Source organism: Salvelinus namaycush, chromosome 36 (assembly GCF_016432855.1).
Source record: "Salvelinus namaycush isolate Seneca chromosome 36, SaNama_1.0, whole genome shotgun sequence".
NCBI classification, from domain to species: Eukaryota; Metazoa; Chordata; class Actinopteri; order Salmoniformes; family Salmonidae; genus Salvelinus; species Salvelinus namaycush.
The window spans coordinates 11,298,930-11,315,753 of record NC_052342.1 but is presented as its reverse complement, the minus strand read 5'-3'; the positions used below and the strand labels follow the sequence as shown (position 1 = coordinate 11,315,753).

Sequence of the window (16,824 nt, the reverse complement as noted above, 5' to 3'; positions counted from 1 at the left end):
TCTGTTTCTGACCGTTTGAGCAGACACATGCACATTTGTGGCCTGCTGGAGGTCATTTTGCAGGGCTCTGGCAGTGCTCCTCCTGCTCCTCCTTGCACAAAGGCGGAGGTAGCGGTCCTGCTGCTGGGTTGTTGCCCTCCTACGGCCTCCTCCACGTCTCCTGATGTACTGGCCTGTCTCCTGGTAGCGCGTCCATGCTCTGGACACTACGCTGACAGACACAGCAAACCTTCTTGCCACAGCTCGCATTGATGTGCCATCCTGGATGAGCTGCACTACCTGAGCCACTTGTGTGGGTTGTAGACTCCGTCTCATGCTACCACTAGAGTGAAAGCACCGCCAGCATTCAAAAGTGACCAAAACATCAGCCAGGAAGCATAGGAACTGAGAAGTGGTCTGTGGTCACCACCTGCAGAACCACTCCTTTATTGGGGGTGTCTTGCTAATTGCCTATAATTTCCACCTGTTGTCTATTCCATTTGCACAACAGCATGTGAAATTAATTGTCAATCAGTGTTGCTTCCTAAGTGGACAGTTTGATTTCACAGAAGTGTGATTGACTTGGAGTTACATTGTTTTGTTTAAGTGTTCCCTTAATTTTTTTGAGCAGTGTATGTTGTCCACATCCGGTGGCGTACCATAACCTCCTCCATGCAGTAGATGGCAGCAGAGCTTCAGGTTTCCAAGCCTCCATGGCTAAACCTTTTGTGCTCCATATATCACAACTCAGCTTCCCGTTTACTCTTACAATACAATGTATAACTTCATATAGGGTGTTCAATTGCATTTACCCTAATCTCTCATGGACAGACATATCCATAAAATATAGTACTTTACATAAGATTTTGTTTTGCAGAGATTACATTTACCCCAAGTAGGCTTTTTATTTACATTAATGATGTCATGCGAATAACTTAAAATAGTGAGAATTTCATGGTTTAAAATAGTGTAGACAATGCTATGGTTAAATAAAATGGTTTATTAAACAATTTTTAATCAATAAAAATGAAATCAAATGTTATAAAAGCAGTTTTGTACAAATAATGGCTCCTATTTCAACTCCTCTCGACATAGAAAAATAGAAAAGGCACTGTGCAGTGAAGTCTGCCGAGCAATATATAAAACATATTTGACAACAGAAATAATAATAAACATAACTTTTTACAGCATCACTAGCCAATGTGATCATCTCTGGGGGTGAAGCTAGAACAATACCTGTGGAAAAGCAGGCCTTTTCTACCTCATAAAGACACTCTTAAAATCCATTACTCAATCCATTCTTGAGGTTTAGGCTTAAGAGTTAAACCAACAGACCTCAGTCAAATTCATATGTCAAATACTTACCAGTTTGAGATGGGCTTGATTTAGCTTGGAGTTTGGACTTTTGGAACAAATTCTATTGGTTCCATTGTATGGGGAAAACGAAATGAAACACACCTAAAGTATTTGACACATGTATTTGACCCAGGAGTAGAAGACAAATATATAGAAACATGGTTTGACCTAACATACCTTTAACATACTACCCAGTATGGACAGGATCAACATTAAAAAGAGCAGACAAAGAAGCTTATATCTGGAAAGGAGTGTGAGACACAATGTACTGCGATCCGAACTAGGGATAGAAAACGTATAAAACACAGCTGCGAATGTTTACGAAAATTAGCGATTCTTATTGGACAAGTCTGGTTAGTCCCTCCCCACTTCGGCCATTTGCTTCCTAGTGAATACACAGTTAAAAAGGCAGATAACATACTGTGCCAATGCCAATGAATTGAGACGCTTCTCTCCTAACAATCACTACTCGCATTCAACCTCGGACCAGAACAGATTCACCCAACACCCGGTGCCTCTGTGGCCACATGAGGGGACCCTTGGGATCCATTTTAAAGTAGTGCTACGAACTGGGACTATTGGACTTTATTGGGGTTAAAACATCTCCCCCCCCCCCCCGAAAAGTTAACATTTACACTTAATTTACACTAGCTCTAATGCAAGAGTAGCAATGGCTTTTGATGACGTCATTAATTAATCAAACAGACCTGAGCCACACATCAGGCTGTCACGTCCGGCACGGAATAATGCAACCAACAACAACAGTTTAAACAATCTATGGTAGCCTAACAGCATCACTATCAGCAATAGCCTAGCGATAAGTGACACATCAAAAGGTGTCAGTAGGCCGCCAATCATAACCAAAAACACAACCATTAAAATGTACAACTATTACTTCCCATTGCAAACATTTTATCACGTTAACTTCTTATGGCTGCAAGCCCGAAGCCGGCCACAATATGACAACAGCCACTTCAAGTGCAGGGCGCGAAATTCAAAATATATTTTTTAGAAATATTTAACACAAAGTAACCAGTGATCTAAAGTTGAAATGCAACAATGTTTCACACGCATATTTTCAAAGTGATAGCTAACAACACGCGAGCTGCAAAAAAAAGTGACACTCAACAAACTATGAAAATGTGAAACTTAACTTCTTGTTAAAAAAAAATTATTGAAGGGTGATGTTAACTCAGAAAAAACATCCTCCTCGATAACTTGTGGCTGCAGCCACTGCACACGGCAACAAAAGCTGGCTAGACCGTGGGAAAACCAGGCTACTGCTCATACTATCAGGAGTGAAGTGTCCTAGGCCTTTGAGAAAGCGGAAGTTTAAAACAATACTGTAAAAACGGTCCTACCCAGTCAAAATGTGATTAGTTGATTTCCCTGTCACTGTTGAATGGCAGATGTCTAGTTTCTGAGGGCCTAACCATGGCTGGCTTAGCTAGCAAAATATTTCTCCTCAGAGACCACCAAAGAAAAATCCAGATTTAGTATTTTTTTTCTCTTCATTGTTAAACGTTCCCTTTCCAGCACAAACTGAAGAGATGAAATCAGAATATCATTTAAATTATAGAAAATATAATTTATACTAATTTCTAAAATATAAAATAATACATCATTTTATAAATCTTCCCCATCTGGCTCTTACGAAAACAATGGACGAGTGTACACTAGGGCTGTGACGGTCATGGAATTTTCAATGACGGCAATTGGCCAGCCAAATAAGTCTCTGTAATAACATTAGAACAGCCAAAAAAATCATATATATTTTTTAGATGCACATTTTCTCTGCTCCTGACTGCATGTGCTGCCATATAAATAGAATGAATAGAACAGGTGTCCCATTCAAGTCAATTATTGCATAATGGGTGGACTGGGGGCAAGTGTACGCATAGCAGAGAAGGAAGAGGAAGTGAGAAATCCCACTTTCACATTTGTTTTAAATGCAAGTCAAGGAACTAAGTAGACCAGACCCAGGTGCTATTGCATTGATGTCTATGGGAGAGCCACCCCCTTAAGTAGACAGGAACTGATAAAAAAAGAATCTATGATAAATGGCCTGAGTGAACCACCTTCATTCATCCACAATCTTTGCCCATAGGAGCAAAGTAGGAAGTAAAAATATATGTATTATATATCTTCAACCTAGAGTACCTATCAATATGTGTTGTGATTTGTTGATTCAACTCAACTTGACATTACAAAAAATACATTTCATTGCAGGAGTCACATTTGAATGAACAATCTACATAACCATTGAAAATATTGCATCACAATACCAGGCAGCCATTGAGTGTACCCATGAGCTTACCAGTCAAATTGCCAGGATTAGAGGTTCCAAGCCTGGTCTATTCATTCTATTTCTATGTGTGCTGCGTTGCATAGGCACCACCTTACTTGTTTCAGCAAGGAGCAACCAAGTTTCATCACGTTGTTAAGAGTCCATATTACCATAGAAAGGGACTCAACTGCACCAATGCCCAGCCGTCCCATCTTCTGTTCGTTTGCAAATGTATATATTTTTTTTTTTACAGTTATGAAGGTTATTTTATTATCATGACAGTCTTAATCCATAACCGTTGGTCACATAGTTAAACGGTAATTGTGCCAGCCCTAGTGTCCACAAACTGAAAAATCTTATTCCATGAATGAATCCACACTGAAGCCAAAAACTAAAAACCTGCTCAAGGCTTATTTACCTCACCCTGTGCATTGTTACATAGGCAGAAGTAGCACAGTAACCGTATAACACTTAAATTAGCATAATTCCAGAAAGAAATACAAGCACATTCCAATGATTATCTGCGTAAATTGTAAATGGGTTAGAGACGGGTTATTGTCATTGTTACGGGTATATTATTTGATAATCTCTTCAGGGGAAAAGTGGCTTTGTGGGAGACATTCTGTGATTCAACTCAGTGGATGACCTTGGAAGTAAGTTCGAGGAGGTCCCTGCGTTGACCAATAACCATCCTAGGTTTAGATCCTCTTTCGGTAGTTTTTGGGGCTTTCTACTGTGCAAATCCACAATTACTGCAGCTGCCATCTAGTGGCCACAATCACAATGGTACTAAGATTGCTCTGCAGAAAGACTGTTCTGCAGGGGTGGCGCAAGACTCCTGTGACTACTGCTGAACTGAAAAGTACTCTTCAGACTAGTTGTTACTGCCTTTGGGAGTTACCAATCTCTTTGGCATTCCAGATTCATGTTTGACTTCTGATATGAGATCTGTACAAATAAGCATCACCGTAAGAAGGTTTCAAAACTTGTAGGAGGAGATGATTGTTTTAACTGTGGCTTTCGTACCAGGCCCTTCAACAGGAGTTTCTATCATAGAAACCCATGTTCATCAAGTCCTTTGGGTGTTACAGGATTCCATTTTGCAGTATGTTTACTGGTGGAGTAACCTGCAAAAGACCAGAGACATAGATTAGAACACACAAAGAAAACACTATCCACCACTGTAATAGACTTTAATGAAAGTTCTGGTCCTTTTGTAACATTTATTGATGACAAACAAATCTATAGCAGGAACATGCTTTTACTTTGGTCATAATAAACAAATGGTGAAGTGGGTATGACCACAAACAATTAGGGCTCCAAGTGTTTCCCACATCCTGTGGCAAATTATCTACAGACAATTCCATTTACCTAATTCAGGCCGGCTCTTGGGGGGCTCTGCAGGTTGGGCCTCAGGGATGGGGAGCCACCCATCTCCCAGGTCGCTCTCACCAGACGACGCGTGTTGTTCCCCACATTTAGTGTCCGTGTATAGGGTGGACCTCTGGTGGTACTTGGCCCGGTATGTGTCCGTCATACAGTTGTCCACAGAGAAGTATGTGGTGGGGAGGACCATGGGGAGAACCATCCCCCGTGCGATCGGGGAGTCTAGGTCATCCATGTCGTCCCCTGGCCGTGGGCTGGGGAACCTCTCCTCTCCACTCTCACTGGCCGACAGATCGTTCCGGTCCTGGTCCGACGAGCCTGACTTGGAGCTTGCATCAGACGAGAGCTTGTGCTCGGGGGGCGTCTCGATCCACCTGTGGAGGGTGGTGTGGGAGAGGGACGGGATCGGACCATTTTTGCTCTCGTTCCGGGGGCTCGTCCGGGAGGGCTCTTGGAGCTGGTGAGCGCGGAAGCCTGACTGGTCTGTCGATCGGTGGGCGTAAGTCTTTGGGGGGAGAGGCGGGGCTAGGTTATGGTAATGAGGTTGGGGGGAGGGTTCTCTGGGGACCAGTGGCCTGGTCTCTTCCTGTTCGGAGAAGGGCCCGGTGAGGTTGTCGGAGCTGTTCCACTCAGAGCTGCTGGTCTTGGCCAGGTATGGGGGAAAGGGGCTGACCGGGCTGGGGCTGCCATCGACCTTATCCTCCTGCTCATCATCCATACCGTCCCTCCTCTCCAGAATTCCAGGCGTATATCGGAAAGCTCGTCTTCTGTTGCAGGGAGAAAAAAAATAGACATCAATGAAACAGTCTATCCAGAATAAGATTGCATACTTTATCACTAGCATCAGTACTGGTACTTCAAAATGGGTGAATAGCAGAGACCAATCTTTGGAATCTTTACTCTATATCCAGTTTACAGATCAAATAATCAAAGAAACAACCCTTTCACTCAACTGTAAGTAGTACAATAACCATGCTTTACCTTTGTAATCTTGGACTCAATTTGAGATGTGCATCTTGCAGGTCTGGAGACTTTGTTGGGTGTTCACCTGGAAGATAAGAATAAGTTCATTTGATTTTGTAGATTGCTACTACTTTTCTACAGCTACACAAACAAGACTGCCCTATTCCGAATCAAGTACTCAAAATTACTTTTTAAAATACATTTTCAACCCTTAACCTCACTGACACACAACCCCAAAAAATTCTGTGACTGCTCTGATTCCATGTTTGAACAAACTCACAGTATTTTCCTGCCTGTCTCTAGCACAGACATGTTATCTAACTTGGTTGTGGGCCTAGCCCGGTGCTGGGGGAGGATGCATCAAAGTAGAGAGGCAGTCTGGTAGAGTGCCTTCGGGCCCCATGTACCACTGTCTGATCCGGCATGAGTGAGGCCAAGGCCCCTCAGAGAAAGCTAAAGTCCAAAGCCCAGGCCAATCTGCTAGCCTTTAGGCTAATGATGCTAATTCTTGCTAATGCAAAGTGAGGACTTCAACCCAATGGGGAGAGGGGGATAGGGGGAAAGGGTCGTACCCTGAACCGAGGGGGGTGGGGGTGTGACAGGCAGAGGGTGCCCAGCATCTGGACTTTCTGCACCTTGCAGATTTAGGCACCAGTGGCAGAGCCTGACCCAGTGAGCTATGTCAACAAAGCAAGTGACAAGCAGATTAAATAGGGAGCCATCAGTGGTAGTGGGACAGTTGCAGAGAAGGGCATGACCACGATTAAAAGAAACTAGGGCAAGAAAGTCGGGCCATGTCATGTTTACCTTTCATGTCATTGCAAAGAGACGTGTGTCAATATAACCTCTAAGGCCCTTGGGCTCTCACAGGAAGTGTGGCTAAAAGTTTATGGTTGAAAAATGTGCATCATTTTATACGGCTTAGGCTGTCTGTGATGTGTAAGCATACTCGGCTTTCACCCTCTCACCTTTTCCTTTTTTTTGTGCTCTCCGCAGGAGCATTGCTGGCTAAAACCCTTCAGCTGGCATGCATTTATTACGCTGGGATCTGACTTTTTTTCTCTCCCTCTCAACGCTGCGTGCTTTTATGTCGCTAAGTCCGTGTGGCGATTCTCAATTTGATGCTATTCATTTTCAATTTTGGCACGCAACCATAACAATATCAATACGAAAACAAAGTGGGTTGCAGTTTACAGCCCTCCACTACATTGCTTCTTACCGTAGCAAATCCTCTCTTCTTTACAGTCGTGTCGTGTCGGCTGTTGCCGAGAGAACCAGAGGGACTGGGGAGCATTGCTGTTGTGTAACAAAGAGCAAGGCAGCTGCGGCTCTCCGGTTAGAGAAATGCCTCTAACCAGATCCCAAAATGGTTCAGACACCGGCAATCCGATTACCATCAAATCGATGGTTGAATAATCTCTTAAGTGGTTAATGGCAGAGTTGGGGTCACTCTGATAGTTTTACAACTATAAGCATTAGAGACCAACAACTTAATTGATGTATACCTCTGTAATACGGTGCATTAACAAAGTCATGTGTTATTGTTCCATCTCTTCGCACTTAGGGGCACAACAAGTTCAACAGTATAGTTCAGAAACTGTGTGGCTAACAGTGGCGTTAAGTTGCTAATGCTGCCATAAGAAACAAAATGGATAAGCTTGTGTCCCTATGAATCAAAACCGATAATACGGTTTCTGCAGTAAGAAAAATACATATTTCCGCACAACGAGAAAGCATATTTTGAATATGCTTCTTTGGTTCAACACTGTAAAAATAAATGTGTTTTACTGGATTAATCCAAAAGAGCACACACTTTGAAACCCAGTTATGCCAGGTGTACACTACTTTCAAAATCCTAACATCGCTGAGCCGCTCACATTTAACGACCGTCTTTCCTGTAGTTTTTTTGTTGTCTTGCCAACGTAGTGGTGCGCACACTAAACGATCTGGTAGAAATGGGTGTCACACACTCCAAGATTCTTCACGTGGTCGTGAGGATTCTCCATACCATGCTCTCTTGCGAAAACAATGTGATGATGTCATTAGATTGTTAACGTAGCTAGAACGAGCTGTGGCCCTAGTGAACAATAACAAGAATAACATCTTCCTGAATCATTATAATTAGATTTTTTCAGAGTGAATACAATTGCACTAAAATTGTTTATTTTTTGTATTATTTTATTGATATTTTTTGTATGTTTGAGTATTTTCTTGTTAATACCTGTGTTTTGTTTTATTAGACATGTTTGATGTAGCAATGTAAGTTGATTTTTGTATTATGAATAATAATTGTAATTCTATTAATGTTTTTAATTAAAAAACGAGCTGTGGCTCAAAAGCAGCCTCATAAATGTTTTCAGTCAGACATTCACGCTTGCCATACAGAGTTTAAATATCTAGCCAAAATTTTGAACTGAATAACATTGCTTGTGAATGCATACTAGTAGTAGTCGTCGCTTCTGCTCGAGAGTGGGCAACGACATTGTCTCCGATCTCAAAAACCCGTTTGGGACAGCCAAATCGGGGCCAAAATCATGTAGTGTACACCCAGCGTTACTGTCTTTGATAGAATATGGCCTCTGGTGTTTGTGTACATAATATTTAGTGTTCCAGTGGTGATTTTAATACGAAGATACTGTTTCTGTGGACGAAAATCACTGATGCCACTGATCCCATTTCAGTGAATGGGACTATCCTGAGCAGTCGAAAGGACACCTGTCAATCAAATCAACATCTTACCAATCACATTGTTTCAAAGCTCTATGATCATAGCTCAGCATCTATATAGGAGCTTCAGGTTACTTACCAAATATCTCACGTGGTGTCACAAACTCCAACCTCTCCCAGTTATGAAAAATTATAAAAGCAGAATTTAAGAGCTTTTTGAACGTGTTAAATAGCTGTGTTGAAGCAACTAAATGAAACAACTTCAGACGTTTCAATTTCAAGATTGCCGAGTCAAGATTTGTAGAGCTCAGGGTTTTCTGCTGATCTGCAGTCCTTCAAATTCCTTGACATCAATCATACTTGCATTCACACTACCTATTCAGTTTTCGTGCGAATCAATTATGGGGAGGAGTAAAAGAGAACCATGGCAAAAAAATGTAGAGCCTTTTGACAAGTTTAAATTCGATCTGATGGTACATCTGAGTAATCAGAGGACCCAAAAGCTGTCGAGAGTATTTATTGACATCTAAAGATAGTTCCTTTTCCAGCTTGAAACTGGATAAGACACTGATCAGAGGGATGTAGCTCAAGCTGGTGTGGATGGCAGGGATCCAAAGATATCAGATCTCACAAGCGAATGAACTTTCACGTTGCACAAATTCACACTTTTAAATTAATCGATCAGTTCTCTGGGGTGTCAACTCCACATTTACTTAGGCAGACAGTTTGTTAAAATGCTGACAATTTAACCAATTATTCATTTCAAAGTCATTACGAATTTCATAAATACAATAGTTAGTAACCCCAATGCCTGTTCATATTGTTGAATATTGAAAATATTGACACTTTTTTTTATTAAATCGTCTCATCACTCAACATAATCCACCCACTCGGTATGGCTTATGGGAGTGCTGATAGGACCCCAGTCTGAGAACATCAAGCCGAAAGGTGCAATATAAATTTGGACTCTATCCCAGGGCATTAACATGAAGTTTAACACATCAGTCACAGGCTTGTTAAGTGGTGTCAATGGGCTTTCTAAGCCTGGGAGCGTGGGAGCATTACAACCCAGCTCCCAACTCGCTGAGTCATAGATTTCGTCCCAAATGCCACCCTATTCCCTAAATATTCCACTACTTTTGAACGGGGCCCATAGAGCTCTGGTCAAAAGAAGTGCACTGTATAGGGAACAGGGTGTCATTTTGGATGCACATTAGACCAAAGTACAGTAACATAACACAGGACTGAGAAAGAAATCCTTCTCGGAATCTGCTTCATGTCAATAATTTCCATGAATTTAATATAGGTTTATCTATTTACTATCTTCATTAAAATGTGAGAGATTTGGTAGCTTACATGACTGGATAATTGTTTGAAATTAATATGCAGAAGAGTCCTATTAAGCTTTTGAGAACATGGAAATGCTTTGGTTGTGCTTGGTTACCCATTGGGAGCCAAAGGCACTCTTTCCATCTAAACAGGCGGAGGCAGCAGAGCCAAGGCGTGCTCTCAAAAGCAGTGGGCGCACACACACAAAGGCATGCCTTAAGTCTTAGACACACTAATACACGCCACCACAAATGCTTGAACACAACGACGTTAACTTCATTCAGAGGGGTTGGGTTAAACGCGGAAGACACATTTCAGCTGAAGGCATTCAGTTGTACAACTGACTAGGTATCCCCCTTTAATATTATAAAATTGTTGTTTGCTCAAAACATTCTGTCTTTCACAGACAAATTAACACCTATATAGCAATAATTTGTCAGCCTTGATAAATAGAGACAGTTTGTGTCTTGGTGACAGAGGTTGGTGCATGTAGGTGTTCATTTGGTGTAGTTTGACACTGCACAATATGGCTTTCATTGTGAATGAAACAGGTTGATATTCTGAGGAAGGAGAAGGGGGGGGGTCATATTCAGTAAGTGTTAGCGATGTTGTGCTAACACGATAGCAAAACAAGAAATTAGCACGGCCGAGTGTGTGTCTATGCCTCCAGACGAGTGTCTGGGGAACCACGGGAGCCAATCGGAGTAAATCAAGCGATGGCATGATTTACTGCTTGGATACAGCCGTTTGAAGCGGCTGGACTTTCCACCCATCTCCCAGCAGCCTTGACCTTTCGAAGCCCTCACACAGACAGAATGCCTTCTCTAAAGGCATTCTATACATTTTAGCACCCTGTGGTTAGGCTGGCATCTCGGCAACAAAAACACAATGTAACGTTGTCATTTAGGTGGGCAAAGTCTGGACGGCTGTTCCAGAAGAGATCTAGACATAACATCCATATTCTCTACTTTTATGACTGTTGTTTGTAGACATAACATTATATCCAGACAAAACAAAGGTTTGTTGTTTATAAAATGGTGTTTACTATTTACGTCTGTACTGAATCCTGGCCAGCTTTGATCTTAAAAAGTATTTTAGCCTCTAATGGACCTCTGGAATCTGCAGCGCAGCCCGGGCTCACAGCTGAACTCCTGCCAAATTGAATTCAAAAACATTTGCTGGAGCTTGTCAATACAATTTGCAAATGGCGGGGAGTAGAGGCAACAGCCCTGGCTCAAATAGGGTGACTCAAATATCGAACACTCAGGTTATCAACAAGTCAGCCTTCCTAAAAAGTTATCATATAAATAGTTGGAAAATTAGAAAGATCTGACATTTCGTTACAGATTAAATATCAACGGAAGCCAAGAACACAGCAATCAATCAAAGTGGTGCCCGAACAATGAAATAAATTGATTCTCTTGTAGACCTACTGTGTGTGCAATAAGCTAATACAGTTGTGAAGGCATTAAAATACGATTTAATTGATCCCCACTGTTTTAAATCAAACTGCTCAAAATGACAGATCCAGAAAAAAATTACCTAAGGGGGATCAGAAATCGCAGCAGTCATAAATACATCAAGGCTTCAAAAGTGTTTGTTTCCTTGCCAGGGAGTGTTTCCACATGGATTGCTCTGCTCTGCACACACAGACGCTCACAGGCCAGACATAAAACACAACCCTTTTCCGCTTCGATTAGTCAGCTCACCAGACTTACGTAAAACCAACCCACCGTCCCGCTGTTCTAAACACTGATGTTTGAGACCTCAGATTCACCCCATTTGTTGTTATTGAGAAGAAAGGACAAAATAAAAGGAGGGGAGGGGGAAAAGTGTGGTGCCACAGAAAATGGCATTTTATTTATGTGTGTGTGAATGCCACCTTCTGACAAGCCGGGTCATGGCATTTTCTGCCCGGCTGGGCACAGCTGGGAGGCCCCCATGAGCTCGCTCATCATTCCTGCTCTGTAAGGACAAACTCCACAGACAATTCTGAGAATCGGTGACGGGTGTTTAAAAGGGCTGACGTAGATTGGAGCATTACAAAACAAATCTATTTTTCTCTCTTGGAATGGATGGTTCAGACAGTGGGAACGTGATGAAAAACAGATACAGTATGTGAGGGGTGGCCGAGCGGAGAGCCCTCCTGCTGCTATTCATATCAACTAATCTCCCTCTATCTTGTCTGGGGGGTAAAATAGCTAGTTGTAAATCTGACTTGTATTTATTTGTTTTTTGTACTAAAAGCTTGTTGCCTTCAATCAGACACAGGAGTTATTGATTCGTTTGTAAGATTTGTTCCACTTCTCTTTGAAACTGGGTGCCTAGGTGTTAAGTGTTAAAAATGACCTTGCAAATTAAGGGTTAAGTGTTAAAATACCGGATACATTGATATTCACCCCTCTCCTTACCACTTTTCAGGCTCATACATGCATTGTTCAGGGCAGAACACATCATATTACTCTCTGTGCACTGCAAAGCACACATGAACTTTGCTCTGGAAAAGGACCGGTCGAGTAAATGAGAAACCAATCCCACGTGTACTTCCATAACAAATCGCCACCATTGGGCTCTAACCTTAGCACAACTGATGGGACCATAAATCAAGGAAATTACAGAGTGGTGTTTCTTAATATCTCTAGACTTTATACTGCACAATAAACATCTCGGGGGGCAAAACAATTTAACTTCTGAAGCACATAATGACAAAGATTATCATTCTCTGATAATGACCGCACCAGAGTCTATTTTCCCTCCATATCAGACACATTGGGTTAAGCGACTGACAGGAAAGTATATTTCCTACCATCGGAAAGTTTCAGCTGCCTATTCCCCCCCCCCCCCCCCCCCCCATCGTCTACACAATAATACATTTAGTCTAGATGAGATCTCATCCAGGTAGCCAAAATATTGACTCAAAATTAGCACAGCTGCCTCATTTCATATTTTTTGAGTGTTTATGCTTTGGGCAAAGGACAATACGACAAGATGGGGTGTAAAGTGAGGATTTTGCCAGATGCTTTGGCTTTTCTGAGAACTTACAAACAAGCAAAACAAATAAGGAGTGAGGGCCGAAAGGTAACTGGCACAAAACATCATGGGAGGCAGGACAACTAACGGCGAATTTCCACAAAGGATTAACCCCAATGTTTAACACAATTTCCTTAGAATAACATCAGTGTGTATACACCAGTCTAACATCGGTGTCAGTCAAAAAGCAGCATAAGTTACTTACCACCATGGAGTGGGATGAAGTTGCCCCTAGATAATGATATTGGGAGTGTGTTGCATTTTCTCCACTAATAGTTAAGGTTTGGATTGGGGGAGGTGAAGCTGATCCTAGATCTGTACCTAGGGGAAACTTTACCCTGTAGTACTTACCATAGGAGAAGGAGGAGTGCAAGATGTGGGCCTTGGAGTCGTCACCTCTCCGGTGAGAGAAAGGGTCCCTGAAATATACAAATTGAGTCAAACGCTGACGCCACATGACAACGGCCTTTCTATGCATGTCCCTTTGTATGGTGTCTCTCCGCATGCAGGTTTTCCCCCCAACTGACCTTTTAAAGAGATTAAGTTGGATCTAAACTGCTAGCGTAAACACGGAAATCCACTTTACTCCATACTACTTTGTTCTGTATATGATTTATTGTGGAGTTATACGATACTAATCCACCAAAAACAGCTTTTTTCTTTTGGTAAATGTATGGCTCACATCCATTTCTCTTCTCGGCTGGTGCATTGATGAATTCGGGAGACTGACAAAAGTCAATACTTATTGTGCCCAGCAGTGGAGCACTGAATCGTAGGATGCCAATACAATAGCTACAGTGTTTAGATACAGTTTCACTATCACCTCTTAAAATCAACTAGCAATGAAGTTCAGAGATCTAAAGAGATGATCTATATTAAAGCCTTAGTGAGATTCCACTTACAGATTTGTACATGGATTTCTATATAGTCATTATCAAATCAAAGTTTATTGGTGGTGTACACAGATTTGCATTTGTTATAGCAAGTGCAGCAAAATGCTTATGTTACTAGCTCCAACAGTTCAATAGAATGTTAAATAGAAATTAATACTACCGGTAGTCATTAAGACCCATAGTCTTAATACTGACTCATTAAAAAACAGATCATTATTCACTCCCAACATATTGAGCAATGTATTTATATTGTATATTAATGTTTGTTATATACATTGGGATGAATTAACATATTTAACTATGTTGTTATAATGGAAACACCACTGTCAGGAGACATTGGCTTGCACTGGTTAGACCTGTTTCGGCCATTGACTGGCTGTCCCTCTTGGGAGGAGAGCAGTCGTCAGCTAGTTGGGATCATCGCCAAACACGACACCCTGCCGAGACGACAAATGACGACCCTAGTACAATAACGTTGGCAGATTCTGCTCCATGTGTACTTACGTAAAAAATCTCTTACTCTATTTTTAGAATGAGTTGTTTTCACCGTTTAATTATTCAGAAATGGCAGCGATTTTGACTCTCAGTCGAATCATAACACGAGTGACAAAGAGATTATAGCTGGAGGAAGGCAGCGACAGCGTTTGACTTGGAACTGTTTGAGACAAAAAATAACACTCCTGTTTACCTTGTCAGGTGTACCTCAGGTATGGGCCTCAGCTCTTTGGACATAAAGTTCTCCACCACGGGTGAGTCCAGGTTGGCCGAGCCGTTGCTAAGCCGCTCGCTGCTCTCGTATCCTGACTCTGTGCGCTGGATCTTCCAGTTGTCGCTGCGCACCTTTAGTGTGTCTGCCATCACAGTGGTGCCCTTTGACCTGTCCTTGCCCTCCGACTCCACCGAACTGCGGCTGCCGCCCGTTTCAGGACGCTGCTCATCCTCATAGATGGTCATCAGGCTCTTGGGCTTGTGCTCTTCACGCCCACCCCATGTGAAGTCCCGGTCCCTGTCTTTTTCGTTGGGGTGTGACGTCCTCTCCTGGCTGGAAGGTCTCCGGTGGGGGCTGTGCTGCCGGCGCTCGTGACCCCCTCCACCACCACCACTACCACCGCTTATCACACTATCCACGTTTAGCACCTCACGCATGGGCTTCCATGGCCGACTGGGCCTGCTGCTACTACTGCTGCTGCTGGAGCTGGAGTTGTCATTACGGCTGCCCTCCCGGCTGCTGTCTGTGTCATAGCCGTTGGAGAGCTGCTCCAGTCTCCGGCTGTAATGGCCGCCACCGAAGCCCCTACTGCTGGGAGGGGCTGGTTGTACCTGGACCCTGGAGTGGGAGCGAGGAGGCCCCTCGTGTGAGGAGGACCTGCCACCAAAGTGGGGGGTCCTCTCTGTCTTGGTGGGCCCTTTGCCCTGGCTGGCGTACAGGTGCGTATCCAGGTACTGCTTGAAGCCATTCTCCGGTGGGGAGGCGGAGCGTGAGTACCTCTCTGGGATTGGATCTGAATGAAAGGATTTTATGAGAATTTGTTCAAGTGGTTTAGGAGGATATGTGCAGTGTGTGGGTACATGTTTTGTAAGGACATTGTCCTAGAGGTACGTCTGCTACTTAAGAGGATGTGGAAAAGCTTTTTCTACAGGTTTTGCTGTACATATATGAAGGAAAAAACAATCAAGATAATTTACCCTAGAGCTTAAGCTGCTGTTCTTGCTTGTAGGCTAGAATGAGGTAGAAAGCATCTAGCAAAACCTATTTGGAGCTTCATTGCAAGAAGTTATTATTCTATATGACATTAAATTATCGTGTTTTTCTTACAAAATGGGAAAAAATAAACAGTGGGAAAAAATAAACACGTTGGGTGACATTACGCCAAGGCTTGACGGAAAAGATGATGCAAACAAAACCCCATCAATTAATCTGAGGCCAAAGTAGGGTGGGAGGAGAGAAGTGGGTGGTTTAATGGTCTAAATAACCTTTTCTGGTTGAGTTTTTTTGCAGGGCTAATTCTGATTCCAACATTGCACTCGAGCTGGCGTAGTATCCAAACTGCCGCCTGTAATGCCAAATGCCAGTAGATTGTGACACGTTGCCAAGTGCAGCAACTGACTTTCAATGCCATTCCAACCCAAGACACAGGGTTTGCTAAGGAAGACAGTAGGGGCGTAGTGTAGGATGTGAACAATGGGCTTGTGGTGAAGTTTACTGTAGGGACATACAGTACCAGTCAAGTTTGGACACACTTACTCATTCAATGGGTTTTCTTTATTTTTACTATTTTCTACATTGTAGAATAATAGTGAACACATCAAAAAACAAAAAAACTTTCTTTGAAAGTGTTAAACAACTCCAAATCTATTTTATATTTGAGATTCTTCAAAGTAGCCACCCTTTGCCTTGATGATAGCTTTGCACACTCTTGGCATTCTCTAAACCAGCTTCATGAGGTAGTCACCTGGAATGCATTTCAATTAACAGGAGTACCTTGTAAAAAGTAAATTATTGGAATTTCTTTCCTTAATGCCTTTGAGCCAATCAGTTGTGTTGTGACAAGGTAGGGGTAGAATACAGCCCTATTTGGTAAAAGGCCAAGTCCATATTATGGCAATAACAGCTCAAACAAGCAAAGATAAATGACAGTCCATCATTACTTTGAGACATGAAGGTCAGTCAATGTGAAAATGTCAAGAACTATAAAAACGTTTATTCAAGTGCAGTCGCAAAAACCATCAAGCGCTATGATGAAACTGGCTCTAATTAGGACCGCATCAGGAAAGGAAGACCCTGAGTTACCTTTGCCGCAGAGGACAAGTTCATTAGAGCCTCAGATTGCAGCCCAAATAAATGCTTCAGAGTTCAAGTAACAGACACAACATCAACTGTTCAGAGGAGACTGCGTGAATCAGGCCTTCATGATGGAATTGCTGAAAAGAAAC

At 42.5% G+C, this 16,824-nt stretch overlaps 1 protein-coding gene across 1 annotated transcript in view; it reads right to left on the bottom strand.

Annotated features, from left to right (window-relative positions):
* Positions 1-959: 959 nt before the first annotated feature.
* LOC120030318 (inactive ubiquitin carboxyl-terminal hydrolase 53-like) overlaps positions 960-16,824 on the bottom strand; it is a 45,852-nt gene continuing 29,987 nt past the window's right edge. The window contains exons 12-16 of the mRNA XM_038975677.1: positions 14,579-15,392; positions 13,349-13,416; positions 5,990-6,056; positions 4,994-5,775; positions 960-4,749 (exon numbers count right to left, since the gene is read on the bottom strand). Coding sequence (XP_038831605.1) covers positions 4,673-4,749; positions 4,994-5,775; positions 5,990-6,056; positions 13,349-13,416; positions 14,579-15,392 — 1,808 coding nt within the window. The 3' untranslated portion in view covers positions 960-4,672. The remainder of the gene's footprint in view (positions 4,750-4,993; positions 5,776-5,989; positions 6,057-13,348; positions 13,417-14,578; positions 15,393-16,824) is intronic.